The sequence below is a fragment of the Lampris incognitus genome, chromosome 18 (assembly GCF_029633865.1).
Source record: "Lampris incognitus isolate fLamInc1 chromosome 18, fLamInc1.hap2, whole genome shotgun sequence".
Lineage (NCBI taxonomy): Eukaryota > Metazoa > Chordata > Actinopteri > Lampriformes > Lampridae > Lampris > Lampris incognitus.
The window spans coordinates 35,298,842-35,315,786 of NC_079228.1; the positions used below are offsets into that span (position 1 = coordinate 35,298,842).

The 16,945-nt window shown below is 44.1% G+C and overlaps 1 protein-coding gene across 1 annotated transcript in view; it reads left to right on the forward strand.

Moving 5' to 3' along the window:
• The window catches only part of npr1a (natriuretic peptide receptor 1a), an 81,483-nt gene that overhangs the window by 10,642 nt on the left and 53,896 nt on the right, over window positions 1-16,945 (forward strand). Inside the window, exon 3 of the mRNA XM_056298045.1 lies at window positions 12,553-12,743. Within this exon, the coding sequence (XP_056154020.1) occupies window positions 12,553-12,743 (191 nt within the window). The remainder of the gene's footprint in view (window positions 1-12,552; window positions 12,744-16,945) is intronic.

The window sequence follows — 16,945 nt, forward strand, 5'->3', positions numbered from 1 at the left end:
AGCCATAATTAACCAGCACCCACCAACTGACCAATCCATCCTGGGAGAGCTGCCAATTTATCTGCCCATCCCAGACCTTGACCACTGACCAACTTTTCAAGAAGTGCTTGCAGCCATCAACTCCCTCAAGAACAACAAGTCCCCTGGCAGTGATCGTGTCTCAGCAGAACTCCTAAAACAAGCAGGATACTTGTGCACCAGAATGATCTATCAGTACATCCTGCAGGTCTCGGATCAGGAGAGTGTCCTTCAACAATGGAGGGATGCCAAAATTCTCATTCTGTACAAAAACAGGGGTGACAAGTCCTTCTGCAGCAATAGTCGTGGCATATCCCGGCTAGCTGTTGCAGGCAAGGTCCTAGAAAAGGTCATACTATGCAGGATGGTGAAGCACTTGACAGAACATCTGCTGCCAGAGTCACAGTGTGGTTTCAGAAAGAACAGGAGTACTGTGGATATGATTCTCACAGTAAGACAGTTACAAGAAAAGTGCTGCGAACAACAACAGGACCTTTTCGTGGCTTTTGTTGACCTCTCCAAAGCTTTTGACACTGAATCGAGAGCTACTGTGGAAGATCCCAAGAAAATTTGGCTGTCCAAGCAAATTTGCGAACATTCTATCGCATTTCCATGATGGGATGGTGGCACGGATGGCCATAGGAGGATAGGAATCGGCGCCCTTTAATGTATGCACTGGTTTGAGGCAGGGGTGTGTGCTGGCAGCAGTACTCTTCAACATTTACCTTCTATGTGTCACAAAACTTTTTCATAAAGATCTGGAAGACAGTAGTGGCATCACAATAGACTTTAGGCTAGATGGAAACCTCTTCAACATCTGGAGGCTCCAGGCAACCACCACGTTGTCTGCAGTGCAGGTCCTTGAGCTGCAGTATGCTCATGACTGCACTCTTGTAGCTCACACACCAGAAGACCTGTAAACCATCCTTGCCGCAGCTGTAAATGCATACAGCAGGCTGGGTCTACCAGGCAACACCACCAAGACTGAGGTGTTATGCCAATGGAGGTCCAGCCCCCCTACCCACTATGCCTGTCTTCACTATAGAACACCAACCACTCTCAGTTTCTCCATCTTTCAAATACATGGGCAGCATCCTTTCTGAGGGCTGCAACACACTGATCACAAAACTCATAATAGAATCAAACAAGCCTCTGTAGCCTTCGGCAAACTCTGACGTGAGGTCTTCCAAAACAAACAACTCCACTTGCACACCAAAATTACCATTTACAAAGCCGTCGGTGTCACAACTCTCCATACAGCTGTGAAGCTTGGGTCACATACAGCCACCACCTAAGGTTGCTGGAGCAGTTCCACATAAGGTGTCTGCAACGAATCATGAGGATCACGTAGTGTGACCGTGTTCCTCATGCTGAGATTCGTGCTAGAACAAACTGCAAGAGCATAGAAGCCACGGTCACTGAACACCAACTGTGCTGACTTGGGCATGTCATCAGGATGCCTCAAGAACGTCTGCCACATCAAGTCCTGTATGAACAGCTTCATCTGGGCTGCTGAGCCGCAGGTCGTCAGAAGAAGCGAAACAAAGACCAGCTATAAACATCGCTGAAGAAGTGTTGTGTTGACAGCTTGAGACTGGAGCAAGCTACCATCAACCATTCCAACTGGTGGGAGATCTGCTACAGAGGTATAGAACAGCTGGAAATTGAAAGGAATGTGAAAAAACAGCAGAAAAGACTAAGGAGACACACAACCATGCCTGCTCCCACTAACTCAGACTTCATATGCCCAATATGCAATAAAACTTTTGGATCAAGAATTGGACTCTACGGTCATCAAAGTACACACCGTTAATGAGGAGGATGTCATCATCGGACTCGATGGACTACCAGCAAGCATGCGCGAGTGTGTGTGTGTGTGTGTGTGTGTGTGTGTGTGTTGTGGAGATGAATTTCGGGCGTTGATTCACTCAGCTGTCATCAACACATGACGTGTTTCCTTCATGTACTTAAACATTGTAAATCCTTCAGTACCAACAGCTCTGTGTGGAACAGACCATCAGCCTCAGAATTATTAGAATCATCTTTATTTGGCCATGTATGTTTGCATTTACATGGAATTTCACTCTGGTTTAGTGGCTCTCTATGTACGTACATAGAATAAGAGCATAACAATCCTCAGGAATGTATACAAGGAATGACAGGTGAAACAGGAGGGCAGTAGTGCAATGGAGCAGCGTGCAAGTTAAATAGTGCCACTGCCAAGTGGATACCTCAGGAGAGGAATAGGTTACAGGAGTAAGAAAATCAACGTCTACAGTGCTGTTGTTTTTTGTTTTTCTTGCCCTTTTGTATGTGTTGAAATAGGAGAGTACTGCTGGCATCGTGCGTGGCTGCCGCTTCTCCCTCTCGTAGCCCCCTTCCCATCCACCCCTGTATGTGTGTGCTATGTTTATCTGTTGTCTTGTTTCACCCCGTTTATTGTAAAGCGACTTTGAGTGTTAGAAAAGCGCTATGTAAGTTTAATTTATTATTATTATTATTAAAGATGCTGGAATAAATATGTTAGCAGGTTACTCATATACATGGGGTAGGTGGACATGACAGAATATGCATGCATATGTGTAATATACAGTATATACAGCATGCTTAAATTTATTATGATAATGTTAAGCATTCATTTGGATGACAGCCTGCTGAAAGAAACTTCCTATGTTTAGTTGTTTTGGGGTACAGTGCTCCGTAGTGCCTACCAGAGGGGAGTAGTTGGAACAGGTTTTGATGGGTCTGCAGTGATATTGCCTGCCCGTTTCCTGACTCTGGGGGTGTATAAGTCCTGAATGGAGGACAAGTTGGCACTGATTTTCTCTGCAGACTTAATTGTCCGTTGTAGTCTGTCCCTGTCCTGTTTGGTTGCCGAAACAAACCAGACAGTGATGGACGTCTAGAGGGCAGACTGGATTATTGCAGTGTAGAACTGAATCAACAGTTCCTGTGGCAGGTTGAATTTCTTGAGAAAGTACATCCTCTGCTGGGCCTTTTTGATGATTGTGCCTATTTTGGATGCCCACCTTAGGTCTTTGGAGATTGTGGAAATCTGTTGATTTCCACAGCAGACACCTTGCTGTTGAGTATGGTGGGTGGGTGGGGGGGGGCAAGGTTGGAGGGCTCCTCCTGAAGTCAACTCTCATCTCCATAGTTTTGAGTGTGTTCAGCTCCAGGTTGTTATGGCCAGAGGGCCAGCTCTTCAACCTCCCGTCTTGTACTCGTCAGCACCCCGGATGAGGCCGCTGATAGATGTGTCATCTGCAAATCTGAGGAGTCACGCGATCTGCCCAGTGTAGGCAGCGGCTCGGCAGATGTAATCCACTGTCAGGAATGAATTCGCTGAGTCAAGTTCCAGTGAAACAAAAGGCAGCAGAACGTGCAAAGTCCTTGTTCGTCCCGTTGAGGAGAAGTAGCTCGTCCATTTTGTTGGGCATGGAGCGGGTATTCGCCAGGTGAATCGCTGAGAGGGCAGATCAAAATCCCCACTGTCAAGAGTCTCACCAGCGCACCGGCCTGCTTATCCCATCTGTGTCACCCCCATGTCTCACAGAGAGCTGCTCTTCCTCCAAATATGATCTCCAAAAAACTTTTCGGGTTTTGGAACCGGTGAAAAACTATGTGGAGTGAACTGCCTAATGTTAAGCAGTTCTTCTATAGTGAAAATCATCAGGTTTGAATAACCAAACACAAAGAGAATAAACAAAAACAAAGTAAGTACTATAGCTCGCTGAACCGAGGCTGCCATGCACGGAGCCACATTGTTGATGTTTCTCTTTTCTCCCAAGTCTTCTTCAGATATCACTACCTACCTACCCTACCTACCTACCTATCTACCTACCAACCAACCATTGAACAAAAACAATTAATTCGGTTTCCTGCCCAACACAAAACGGGAAACTTCACACTAACTTGGAAATCCTACGTCTATACTCTTATTTTCAGAGCTTTCACTCCAATATTCACCCTTGTTTTCTGCCATTGTCGGTCTCGAACTTTTCTTCTGGTTGTTTTTCTGTTTTTTATCCAAACCGTGTCAGACTCTCCCCTGTGTGTGCCGGCGAATTGTGTCCATGATCCTCCACATTAGACTCACGATGAGCAGACCAGAGACTTCCGTCAACAGCAGCAGCTTCAGCCAAACAGCACACAGCTCTTCTTCTACGGCTTCCTGCCGTAGAAGAAGAGCTCCAGGAAGCCTCCATGGCGCAGAATAAAATAACTTATTCTAGCTTATTCTAAACCCATGAAGCATTTTCAGTCTTAATCTATTGTGATTGTACATTATTTAAGATACATTTGATAAATATACATTCATTCTTTGAATATGTCTATTTTATTGAATTTATAAATCACTTGGTAGTCCTGTAACATGAACACATCTCAGAGACATGAGACATGGACTGTAGACAAGAACTGATTCCCCAGCTGAGAGTAACATGGCATGGTTTTAAACACAGACACACACACACACACACACACACACACACACACACAGTCCAGGTATATTTGATTTGTAGAGGCTGATCTGGTGATATCATGATGTGTGTGACGCAGGAAAGCAAGGAGAGATAGTCCAGCAAAACAACTACTGCTGATGTAATCATCACGCACGCGCATGCATGCACATGCACACATACACACTCACACGCGCACACACACACACACGCACACAGACAGACAAACTAAGTGTTGCTGTCTTCGTGTAACTAGGGCCATGTGTTCATGTGTTGCTGAAGGCGGTGCCGACTGGCAGAGTAATTACCTCTGTTTCCATCTGTGTATTTGCTTCTTTTCTGTGTGTGTGTGTGTGTGTGTGTGTGTGTGTGTGTGTGTGTGTGTGTGTGTGTGTATAGTGTTTGTTTACATATGTTTGTGTGTATGATTGTGTATAGGTGTAGTTATGTGTTGTGTTCTTGAGTATGAATGTGAATATCATGTGTCGTCGACTGACTTGGAAGGAATTTATATGACTTTAGTTAAGAAAGTCATTGATGGCCACTGACTTACATCTGCAACTTGTCTTTCAAAACGGGTACATTTCCATGTAATATGAAAATTGCTGAAGTTATCCCACTATATGAAGCTGGGGATAGACATCACTTTACCAATTACAGGCCTGTGTCCTTACTTTCTCAGTTCTCTAAGATTTTGGAAAAACTCTATGTTGCAATGTTGGGTAATTTTATTGAGAAACATAAATTGTTGTAAGACAGTCAGTATGGGTGCCGATTAATCACATCGACAGCTATGGCATTAATGGAGCTAATAGAAGAAATAACTAAACTTGATAACAATAAATATGCAGTGGGAGTATTTGTAGATTTGTAAAAAAGCATTTGATACAATTGACCATGAAATATTACTTAATAAAATGGTAAGGTATGGTATCAGAGAGGTGGGGCTAAATTTGCTGAAAAGTTATATGGGAAATGGACAACAATTTGTGCAGATGGGTGACTAAAAATCAGCATGCATGGACATTACTTGTGGAGTCCCACAGGGTTCAGTTTTAGGCCCTAAAGTATTTGTTCTGTATATCTGACATATGTAAGGTATCAAGTGTATTGAAATTCATTTTTTTTGCAGATGACAAAACCATTTTTTTGTTGCGGGGAGAATTTACAGGAGCTTTTGGAGTTGATCACAGCTGAAATGAAGAAGTTAAAATGTGGTTTGACAGAAACTATCATTAAATCTGAACAAAACTAAGTTTATGTTATTTGGAAATCGTACAATAGACATACAAGTAGAAGTAGTGGTCAACAATATTAACATCGAAAAAATATATGAAAACAAAATTCTGGGTGTGATACATGACCATAAAATCTGCTGGAAACCTCATATAAGATTCGTGAGAACAAAAATGGCAAGGAGCATTGGAGTTTTGGGAAAGGCAAGGCATAAAGAATTCTACATTCTGTATTGTTCACTTGTATTGCCATATTTGAATTACAGTGTGGAGGTATGGAGGAACACCTACAAAAGCAACCTACAATTGTGTGTACTGCAAAAAAGAGCAATAAGGATAGTAAACAATGTAGGATATAGGGAACACACTAACAAACTTTTTAAATTCACGGGCTTTGAAGTTCATGGACCTGGTAGAATTTGAGACTGCACAATTGTCGTACAAAGCAAGATATAATCTACTTCCTGGCAACATACAACAATTGTTCTCAGATAAGAGAGGGGAGCGTACAATTTAACAGGAAAATTGAATTTTAAGAAGCACTGTGTTCATACCACTTGCAAAAGTATGTGTATTTCAAATTATGGGGCAAGTTTGTGGAATGGTCTAGATGAAGAACTCAAGGGAAGCACAAGTTCAAATCAATTCAAAAAGAGGTACAAAACAATTTTTCTTTTTAAAGAGGTACAAGGATGAGGAGAGGGTTTTGCTCCTCTCATGACCATGACACCAATGGTGGATGCTGTTATGGCTGTTTCTTGTAAATAATAGTTATTGTTGTGTTATTGTTTTTATTTTTTATTAATTTTTTTTCTATTGAGTCACTCCGAGATAGATATTGAATCAGAATCAGAATACTTTATTCATCCCTGAGGGGAAACTGAGAATGACATATTATGTTGTGTAAAAAAAACCTAAGTTTATTATTTAGGTTTATCAATTGAGCATTAGAGAGGGGGCAGGAAATTATAAGTAGTAACTTCCTCCTGCTGCTTTTTGAACATATGAAATTTGTTGGGCTCTCTATTGCGAATTCTTGTTGAATTCTCCTGGTTTTATTTTTATCACTTGTTGTTCGTTTTTTGTGTTTTATTTGTGCTTGGTCATTTTGTATTTTATTTTGCATGCTCGTAATAAAGACATTTGAAATATTTGAAATTGAAAAATGTGATGACCTTGTCCGTCGTCTCTGTGTCAGCAGTGTAGAGGCCGTAGAATTTCTATATGCTCATCCTGGAAACAGTCCAATCTGGCAACCCTCACCCTGTTTTCCTGGAAATATGTGTGCAGAACTGGTAACCCTCATTAATCTCTCTGGCCTGCCAGCCTCTGAACGATAGATAGATAAATAGATAGATAGAGAGAGAGAGAGAGAGAGAGAGAGAGAGAGAGAGAGAGAGAGAGAGAGAGAGAGAGAGAGAGAGAGAGAGAGAGAGAGAGAGAGAGAGAGAGAGAGATGGAAGTCACTGAGGTGTAGAGGGATAAGAGAAGGGGGGCAGATGACAGGAGTGATGGCTGGAACACAGACGCACACACACACACACACACACACACACACACACACACAGAGTAGGGGTTTCACAGAATAGCTGACTCGTTGACGTGCATAGTTGCAGACTAATCACTGTACAGCGATGAAGCAGTGGCAATGCATCTACAGCAGATATACAGCTTGGAGCCCGGTGGTTACAACAGATTTGTTGGAATAATCATTTTATACTTTGTGCCATGTTAAATGATCAAAATTTAAGGTATTTAGAGAAGGAAAGACTCCCACTATCCCTGTGTTTCAGTTTAACAATTGTCTTGTTAACTGGTGACGTTAGTGTCGGCAGCTGTTGAAAAACTGAACAGAACATGTCGCGCTCCTGAAAACCTTTAATTTTACTTTAATTAATTTTAAATACACACTCATCCATGTTTAATGCCTATGCTGACCATTTACGTAAGTTAAATTGTGCTCAGCAAGACTCAATCACCTCTCGTAGTGTTTTGTGTAATGTGGGAAACAAACCACAGCTGGCAGTGCAGCTTTTAATAGCGCTTTTAATAGCCAGGACTGGTAAAAGGATATTGCTATCAATTGGCCTCGTTCACTACAATGGATCAACAGGAAGCTGCTCTCCTTGTTAACTCAGCTGCCCACACACACACACGCCCACCATCATCGTCAGCGGTCACTCGAAGTGAGTATAACTGTCCTCTCCGTTGGGTTGTCTACTTGCGGGTCTTCAGATGGCTGTAGAGGCCAATCCGCGATCTACATACTTTGCTGCAGTGTGGATAGGGGAAAGTGGTGGTGGTTGGTGGTGGTGTTTGAGCTTTTTTCTCTCTCTCTCCTTGTGGTGCCGTCACTTTTTCTCTGCGGCACAGTGGAGTTACATTTCCTGATGTGCAGCTCCTTCCTGCACGGATTTCTTCCAGGAAAGCCTATCCCGTGCAATATGTTCCCAGATGCTCGATGTGATGTTGAATATCTTCAGACTGGTCTTGATATTGTCCTTGAAACATTTCTGCCAGGAGTTCGCTGACCTTCCTTCAGCTGGTAGTGCAGGATCTGTTTGGGGAGACATGTGTTGGACATGCAGATAACATGGCCTGTCCATCGGAGTTGGTGCTGCATTATTGTGGTGGTGATGCTAGTCATGTTGGCTTCTTCCAGAATGCTGATGTTGGTGCATCTGTCCTTCCACTGATCCTCAGGATCTTTCGTAAGGATCTTTGGTGGTATTGTTACAGGGCTGTCAGGTGCCTGCTGTAGGTGTTCCATGACTCTCCTCCATACAACAGCATGGGGAGAACAACAGCTCTAGACCAGGAGTTTAGTTTTGGCCTTTAGGTCTTGGTCTTCAAAGACTTTCCCTGAGTCTGCCGTAAGCACCACTGGCAAAACTCAGGCGATGGTTGACCTCAGAATTGATTTCAGCCTTTGAGGAGAGAAGGCTGCCGAGGTAGAGGAAGTGATCAATGCATTCGGAATGTCCTGGATGTCCTCTACGGAGTGTGCTGCAATGGCATTGTCATCTGCATACTGAATCGCCATGATGGTGGTGTTGCATACTTTGCTCTTGGCTTTGAATCTATTAAGGATGAAGAGCCTGCCATCAGTTCTGTATAACAACAACAACTTAGTTTTGTAAAGCGCCTTTCAAGGAAACAAAGGATGCATTACACTAGCTAAGAACAAAAAAAAAGAAGATTAAAACCAAGCTCAAAAGACTACAGGACCATAGGCCTTAGTAAAAAGGTAGGTTTTCAGTAGTCTTTAAAATTTATCCAAAGTAGCAGCGTTGCAGATTTTTGATGGAATAGAGTTCCAAAGGGTGGGGGCTGGCTGCCACACCAAAGGCTATATCCCCAAAAGTCCGCAGGCCGGTGTGGGGGATGGAAAGCAGGACCGTGTCTGCAGACTGCAGATTCCTGGCCGGAATATAGGGGTTGAGGAGGTCTGATAGGTACTGGGGGATATGGACATGGAGGGATTTATAGGTGTGGAGGAGAATTTTATAAGAAATGTGGGATTTGACTGGGAACCAGTGAAGGTGGACAAGGGTGGGAGTGATGTGTTGCCAGGGCTTGGTGCAGGTGAGCACCCTGGCAGCTGCATTCTGCACATACTTGAAAGCCTGTCTAGGGCTTTGCAAGGCACCCCAGAAATGACTCCATTGCAATAATCCAGATGGGAGGTGATGAAGGCATGGGTGAGGGTCTGTGCCACGGAGTCTGAGAGTAATGGCCGGAGTCTGGACATGTTTTTGAGGTGAAAGAAAGCAGATTTGGTGACAGATTTGATGTGTGACTTGAATGAGAGGATGGAGTCAAGGATGACACCAAGGTTGCAGACTTCTGGGGATGGGTAGATGGAGCAGCCATCCACACCGAGGAGAAGTTCTCCAACCTTCCGGAGAGGTGCCATGGAAGCCACAACCATGAGCTCAGTCTTATTGGTCTTTAGCTTGAGTAAATTTGATGACATCCAGATTTTTATTTGGTGGACGCAGTTAACAGTGTAGCGAATTCGGGGGGGTTGGTAGCTCGGACATGAACCCGGGTCGCTCGCAGCACAGGTGACTACATTAACCAGTTGACTAAAGGGTCTGCCCCATTAGCCAAGGGCTAGCGAGTCTAGTCATCAGTGGTTATTACACTACCCCCCTCCTTCAGGAAGTGCGTCCCTGTGCTTCAGCATACCAGCTCCCTCACGCCTCTGGGCTCACGCGCTCTCGATGGCCTCACAGTCTCAACATCCCACTTCTGATACCCATGGAATTCGGGGTGCAGCCGGAAATTGACGCAGCCGGGACCCAAACCTGGGTCTCCTGCACCACGGGTGATTTGATTCATTATGCCTGCAGTCAGTTTAGACTGAAGAGATCACTTCACTTAGATGAGTGATGAAACGTTTCTGTCAGTGAACGTTGTGTCCAGATGAACTGATTCAACGTTCTTTGATTTCCTTACTTGTATTATTGAGCATGCATAAAGACATTCTCTTTGAAAGTATTACTACTACTACTTTCAGCTGCTCCCGTTAGGGGTCGCCACAGCGGATCATCCGTTTCCATTGCTTCCTGTCCTCTGCATCTTCCTCTGTCACAACAGCCACTTGCATGTACTCCCTCAACACATCCGTGAACCTCCTCTTTGGCCTTCCTCTTTTCCTCTTGCCTGGCAGCTCCATATTCAGGATCCTTCCCCCAGTATACCCAGCATCTCTCCTCCACACATGTCCAAACCATCTCAATCTTGGCTCTCTTGCTTTGTCTCCAAACCGTCCAACCTGAGCTGTCCCTCTAATATACTCGTTCCTAATCCTGTCCTTCCTCACTCCCAATGAAAATCTTAGCACCTTCAACTCTGCCACCTCCAGCTCCGCCTCCTGTCTTTTCATCAGTGCCACTGTCTCCAAACCATATAACATAGCTGGTCTCACTACCATCTTGTAAACCTTCCATTTAAATCTTGCTGGTGCCCTTCTGTCATAAATCACTCCTGACACTCTTCTCCACCCACTCCACCCTGCCTCCACATACCTCCACTTCTCCAGGCTCTCATCAGCCTGCACCTTACTCTCACTACAGATCACAATGTCATCCGCGAACATCATAGTCCATGGAGACTCCTGCCTGATCTCGTCCGTCAAACTGTCCACCACCATTGCAAACAAGAAAGGGCTCAGAGCCGATCCTTGATGTAATCCCACCTCCACCTAGAACCCATCCGTCATTCCTACTGCACACCTCACCACTGTCAAACTGTCCTCATACATATCCTGCACCACTCCTACATACTTCTCTGCCACTCCTGACTTCCTCATACAATACCACCACACCTTCTCTCTCGGCACCCTGTCATATGCTTTCTCTAAAGACACAATGTAACTCCTTCTGGCCTTCTCTATACTTCGCCATCAACATTCTCAAAGCAAACATCCCATCTGTAGTGATCTTTCGTGGCATGAAACCATACTGCTGCTCGCTAATCGTCATCTCTCCTCTTAACCTGGCTTCTATTACTATTTCCCACATCTTCATGTTGTGGCTGATGAACTTTATACCTCTGTAGTTGCTACAGTCCTGCACATCGGACCTTATTCTTGAAAATCGGTACCAGTATGCTTCTTCTCCACTTAGGCATCCTCTCACTTTCCAAGCTTGTGTTAAACAATCTAGTTAAAAACTCCACTGCCATCTCTCTTAAACACCTCCATGCCTCCACAGGTATGTCATCAGGACCAACTGCCTTTCCACTCTTCATCCTCTTCATAGCTGCCCTCACTTCCTCCTTGCTAATCCACCATGCTTCCTGATTCACTATCCCCACATCATCCAGCCTTCTCTCTCTCTCATTTTCTTCATTCATCAGCCCCTCAAAGTACTCCTTCCACCTTCTCAACACACTCTCCTCGCTTGTCAGCACATTTCCATCTCTATCCTTGATCGCCCTTACCTGCTGCACATCCTTCCCAGCTCGGTCCTTCTGTCTAGCCAATTGGTACAAGTCCTTTTCTCCTTCCTTAGTTTCTAACCTGTCATACAACTCACCATACGCTTTTTCCTTTGCCTTTGCCATCTCTCTTCACTTTATGCTGCATCTCCTTGTACTCCTGTCTACTTTCTTCATCTCTCTGACTATCCCACTTCTTTGCCAACTTCTTCCTCTGTATACTTCTTCCTCATTCCACCACCGAGTCTCCTTGTCTTCCTTCCTCTGTCCAGATGACACACCAAGTACGTTTCCAGCTGTCCCCCTCACTATTTCTGCAAGGCTTGCCCAGCCATCCGGCAACTTTTCACTACCACCCAGTGCCTGTCTGACTGACAGACAGACAGACAGATAGATAGATAGATAGTCTGCCTGCCTGTCTGACAGACAGACAGATAGATAGACAGTCTGCTTGTCTGACAGGCAGGCAGGCAGACAGACAGACACGTGTCTGTGGTTGTGGTTGAATCTTATCTTATGAATCTTATCTCAGCCTGCAGCAATCAGAGCTGGTCAGGCTGAATGCTCGTTAGGGAAACGGAGCTCTCCTGTAATTACCATGGTGATTGACCTGTGCTGTGAGGTCATCAGCTAGGGACGGTTAACCTCTCTGTGGAGGAAATTAGGTTCTGCTCACAATGTTGTTTCTCAAAGTGGCAACCGTGTGTGTGTGTGTGTGTGTGTGTGTGTGCGCGTGCGCGCTTTTGAGTCTTAGTTTTTCTAAGAGGTCGAAGGAACTGCAGGAAAAAGTAACACAAACATCCTCTCTCTTCTCCTGTCCTCTGTCCTCTCTCGTCTCTGTAGCGGCATGTTAAAGAATGATGTCATCTCTTCTTCTTCTTCTTCTTCTTCAGTGGTGTACGTGTGCTGTGCCTGGGACATGTTCCGGAGACTGATGGTCCAGTTCAGGAGGGAAGGGCTCGTGCAGCAGGACTACGTTTTCTTCTTCATTGATCTGTTTGGGGAGGGGATGGGCGGACCCAAGCCCATCAGGCCCTGGTACCGTGGTGACCAGGATGACTACATGGCCCGCGAGGCCTTCAGGGTGAGTGCTGTGTGTGTGTGTGTGTGTGTGTGTGTGTGTGTTTGTTTGTTTGTTACCTTCTCAAGAGATGGAAAAAGAACTACGGAGGCATAGAAAGAAAGAAAGAAAACAATTGATGACGTGACAGAGAAAGAGGTGTAGAAGCAGCGTGTCAGTAGGTGTGCACCACTATGTACCCTGTAGCTCTGCCATGTCATACATCACAGAGAGACTGAGGGCAACTCCCAGTGCGTCGGAGCAGAGCCGTCATTTCTATATGAGAATGAACATGAAATCATAAAACAACAATCTGAACACATTCCCACGTTCTCTGCACGAGTTCTGGTTTCTGTCTCTTGACACCTCTAGAGCTCCAGTCAGCCAAACCAAACCAGCCAGCCCTTTCGTGTCATGGGGGACGTTCAGTGATTTTACTGTTCAGACTCACTGTCTGCTTTACTTATCACAGTCACGAACTAACTGATCTGATAAACACACAGGAACAAATATCGATACACTCGAGTATCGCGATATTATCTTTTGTGATGCTGTATCAATTCTCAAAACCACTATGTCGATTTTTTTTTATTTTTTATTTTTATATACATGTAGAGGTTAATGACAAACATTTTGTGTTGTGTGTACCCCATGACCGCTAGATAGATGTTGTAATCTATCTTCAGCCATTTGACTCTTCCAGTCCAACACAATGTAAACACAAAGAATACAGGCCTATGAAATTGAAATATATCACCTTTCTTACAGTATCGCAATATATCGTGATATATTGACTCGTAACATCTGTATCGCCAGATTCTCACCAATACATAGCCCTAGAACACACACACACACACACACATGCACGCACACACACACACACACACACTCAGCTCTGAGTGGCATACTGTAAAATCCCATGGCCCCCCTGCAGGGAGGGGGCGTGGGCCCTTTCGCAATGGAGGTGCAGTTATAATGACGTGAGCAAAATTAACAAAAAACAAATATTGCAAGTGCAGCCATACACGCAACAATTACATGATTTACAGTAAAATGATCAATATGTATGTATATTGTAAGCTCGGTAAGATAACTAAGTTAGTAGTTGATGTCATCTTCTGATTACTCAACTTGGAGTAAAACCCATCAGAATCAGAATACTTTATTTATTCCCGAAAGGGAAATTGAATCACACAAAACACAAACCATATAACGCTAACCAACATACAGCTCTGTAAAGCAAGCCAAAAACAATCGATACTATGGCAGTGGGCACAAACAACCTGCAGCCACTCCACCTAGGCCGAGACACATTTTGGTAGCCAGCACAGAACAAACACAGTTCCATTAGAATTGTGTGTTCAGTTTTGGTTGGCTTCTGCATCAGAGTACTCAACCATCTCCAGCCACGTTATTGAGCAACTTCTTCTTTTCCCCACCACCTCCCTGTGTGAGTTGGCATTCTCTACTCTGGTTTACATGAAGAACAACAGGAGGTCTACCTCCCTGTCTGAGTTGACATTCTCTACTCTGGTTTACATGAAGAACAACAGGAGGTCTACCTCCCTGTCTGAGTTGACATTCTCTACTCTGGTTTACATGAAGAACAACAGGAGGTCTACCTCCCTGTCTGAGTTGACATTCTCTACTGTGGTTTACATGAAGAACAGGAGGTCTACCTCCCTGTCTGAGTTGACATTCTCTACTCTGGTTTACATGAACAACGAGATCACAGTTCTCTGTTGAACAGGACTTGCGAGTGGCCCTCTCTTCAGTACCACCAAGGATTAAAAAGATCTGCGAGCACCGACAGGTACATGTCTCACTAGTTTGGAAGTAGGCAAAAAAAAAAATTACGATTGCAAATGTTTTAATGCTGCAAATTTAAGTTACATTTACAATTTCCGACTATACGTTTTCTTTTCAACTCGATGTCAGGTGTGTTGATGCTATGGTTGTATTCACGTTTTGCAGGCCAATTAGTTTTCATTCTCAGTGCGTCTCTTTTTTCTGCACAATTTTAGACTAAAGTTTAGTTTTCAACTCAATGCATACTCTGTTATGAATTTACTGTTTATATGCAAATTAGTTTTCGTGCTCAGTGCATTTCGCTTAGCTTGGTTTGTAAAGAGTGACGGCATCTCGCTCGACCACGGGTGCTGCTGTCTTAGGCCAGCTCTCGTCCTTTTTCTCTCTCTCTCTGTGTCTCTCACAGACACACTTTTCTGTCTCGCCCTCTTTTCATTTTTATTTGTGTGACCTGTCTGTTTAAATGGTTGTGTTTTGTTGCTGCTCTTTTTGATGAAATTTTACACTTTAAAATGAATTATTGAATTATTTTGTTAATAAATATTTCATGAGTAACGGAGGTGGAAAAACCTGGCCCAGAAAGTATAAACCCTAACCGTGTCTTTACTCCATCCATGTATTAAACCAGCTGATTTGGGAAACTAGTCAGTGCAATCTGATGGTTAAGTACATGGGTGGAGTAAAGACACAGTTAGGGTTTTTACTTTCTGGACCAGGTTTTTCCACCTCTGATGAGTAATGTGGTTGTCTGTCAAATTTTATTTGGCATTAGTAAATAAGAAATAAACATTTACAGAGTGATAGGAGTGGTAACGGGTTATAGAGGCTATTTTGCACGGATATGAATACAGGCGTGCCTTGAGATGGTGGCTTGCCCTTTGGTGTGCCTCGCGCAGAAAAAGATGCACAATTCCAGAATGCACTGCAGCATGTTAGGTCTGCACTGTCCCCGCATAGTCTGACTCACAGGAAGTAGGCTGCGGGTGTAAGCCTGCCTGCCATTAGGTGACCATTTCAGTTGGAATTCTCCTTCCCTTCCACTATCTGTGTCATCATTTTCATAGCTGCATCCCAAGCTTCATGCTACCCAGGACAGTTGTGATTAGTTTAAAGAAATACAAACAAGCCACAGCATTTTTTTCCCCTATAGTGGAACGATAATGGGTTCAGCCAGACCTTTCTGCAAACCGTTCTCTAAAACAAAGAGATAGGTCTGGCTATGCGAGACTAGCCCCCACCAAACCTAATTTAAAACACACGACACATCATGATGCAATCAGCCGGGTGATATTTACACCTGACACCACGTGCTACCGCGGACGATGCTTCACCATGGCTGTGAAAAGTCATCCAGATTAAGAAGTGCGGCTTTACGTGGTGTTGGGGTGACTTCAGTTATAAGCTATGCATATATTCCTCGCCGCGGGGCTGGAATGAACCGGCTGCTAATAATGTGTTGTTTTCCCTCCGATAAGACCAGCCCGTTGGAACATTTTCCAGATCTTTCCTTCGTCTCCTGCAGAGTGGCTTTCTCTTTTCTGAGGATTATTCATCATCTGTTGGATAGAGCTGACGGGGTAAGGAGAAGGAAGACTGGTGCAACACCTGGTCAGATCTGAATTCAGGCTCGAGGCAACATGCCGTCTGCTGAGCTGGTTGAGCCTCAAAGAGAAACTCTGAACATAATTGTCACATTTAATATTCCTTTCTGGGTTTTGTGTTTTCTGCTAGCTGCAGAAAAAAAAAAAACTGGCATGTGGCTCGCTGTGCCAAAATACGACCACTGGGGTGATTTTTCTGTCCCTCTTTTCTCTCTGTGTCCCAAGTTTACAGACAGTCTGTGATGGTGCTGCCTTCCTCAGTAATAACTACTCATGAGACTACGTATTTTCAGGGGTCATTTCTATAGTTCAAAACTACTCATGAATAAGCAGACAGTCATGTGACTTAAAGTTGGAGGTCTCTCACACACTCTCTCGCTTCATTTGCCAGAGCAGGTTTGTGTAAGCCCACCAAGTTCAACCAGTACAACCACAAACTTGTGGACACTGGGAGCCGTATGACTGAACTGGTAGGGAACAGAACCTGAGGACACGTTGACAGAAGATGTTTGAGAGAAAAAGACCTGCTCCATTAGCATAAAACAATTCATCCTTATTCTATCCTCACTCTTGTGTGTCCGAGCAAGGCTAGACAGGTAGCGAACCAAAACTCCAACAAAACCGTGTTCTGTAAAAAATTCCTTATGCAATATGGATCAAATGTTTTCAATATTAAATGATAACCTAGGTGTAAGCAAACAGTAAGCTTAAAGATGTGAACATATGTACATCGTGTATCCATATATAAACCTGATCTATATCTGCAGTCATTTTAACAGTTGTGAGTCCTGTGAAGTTTGTGTGTTGTTTTGTGTG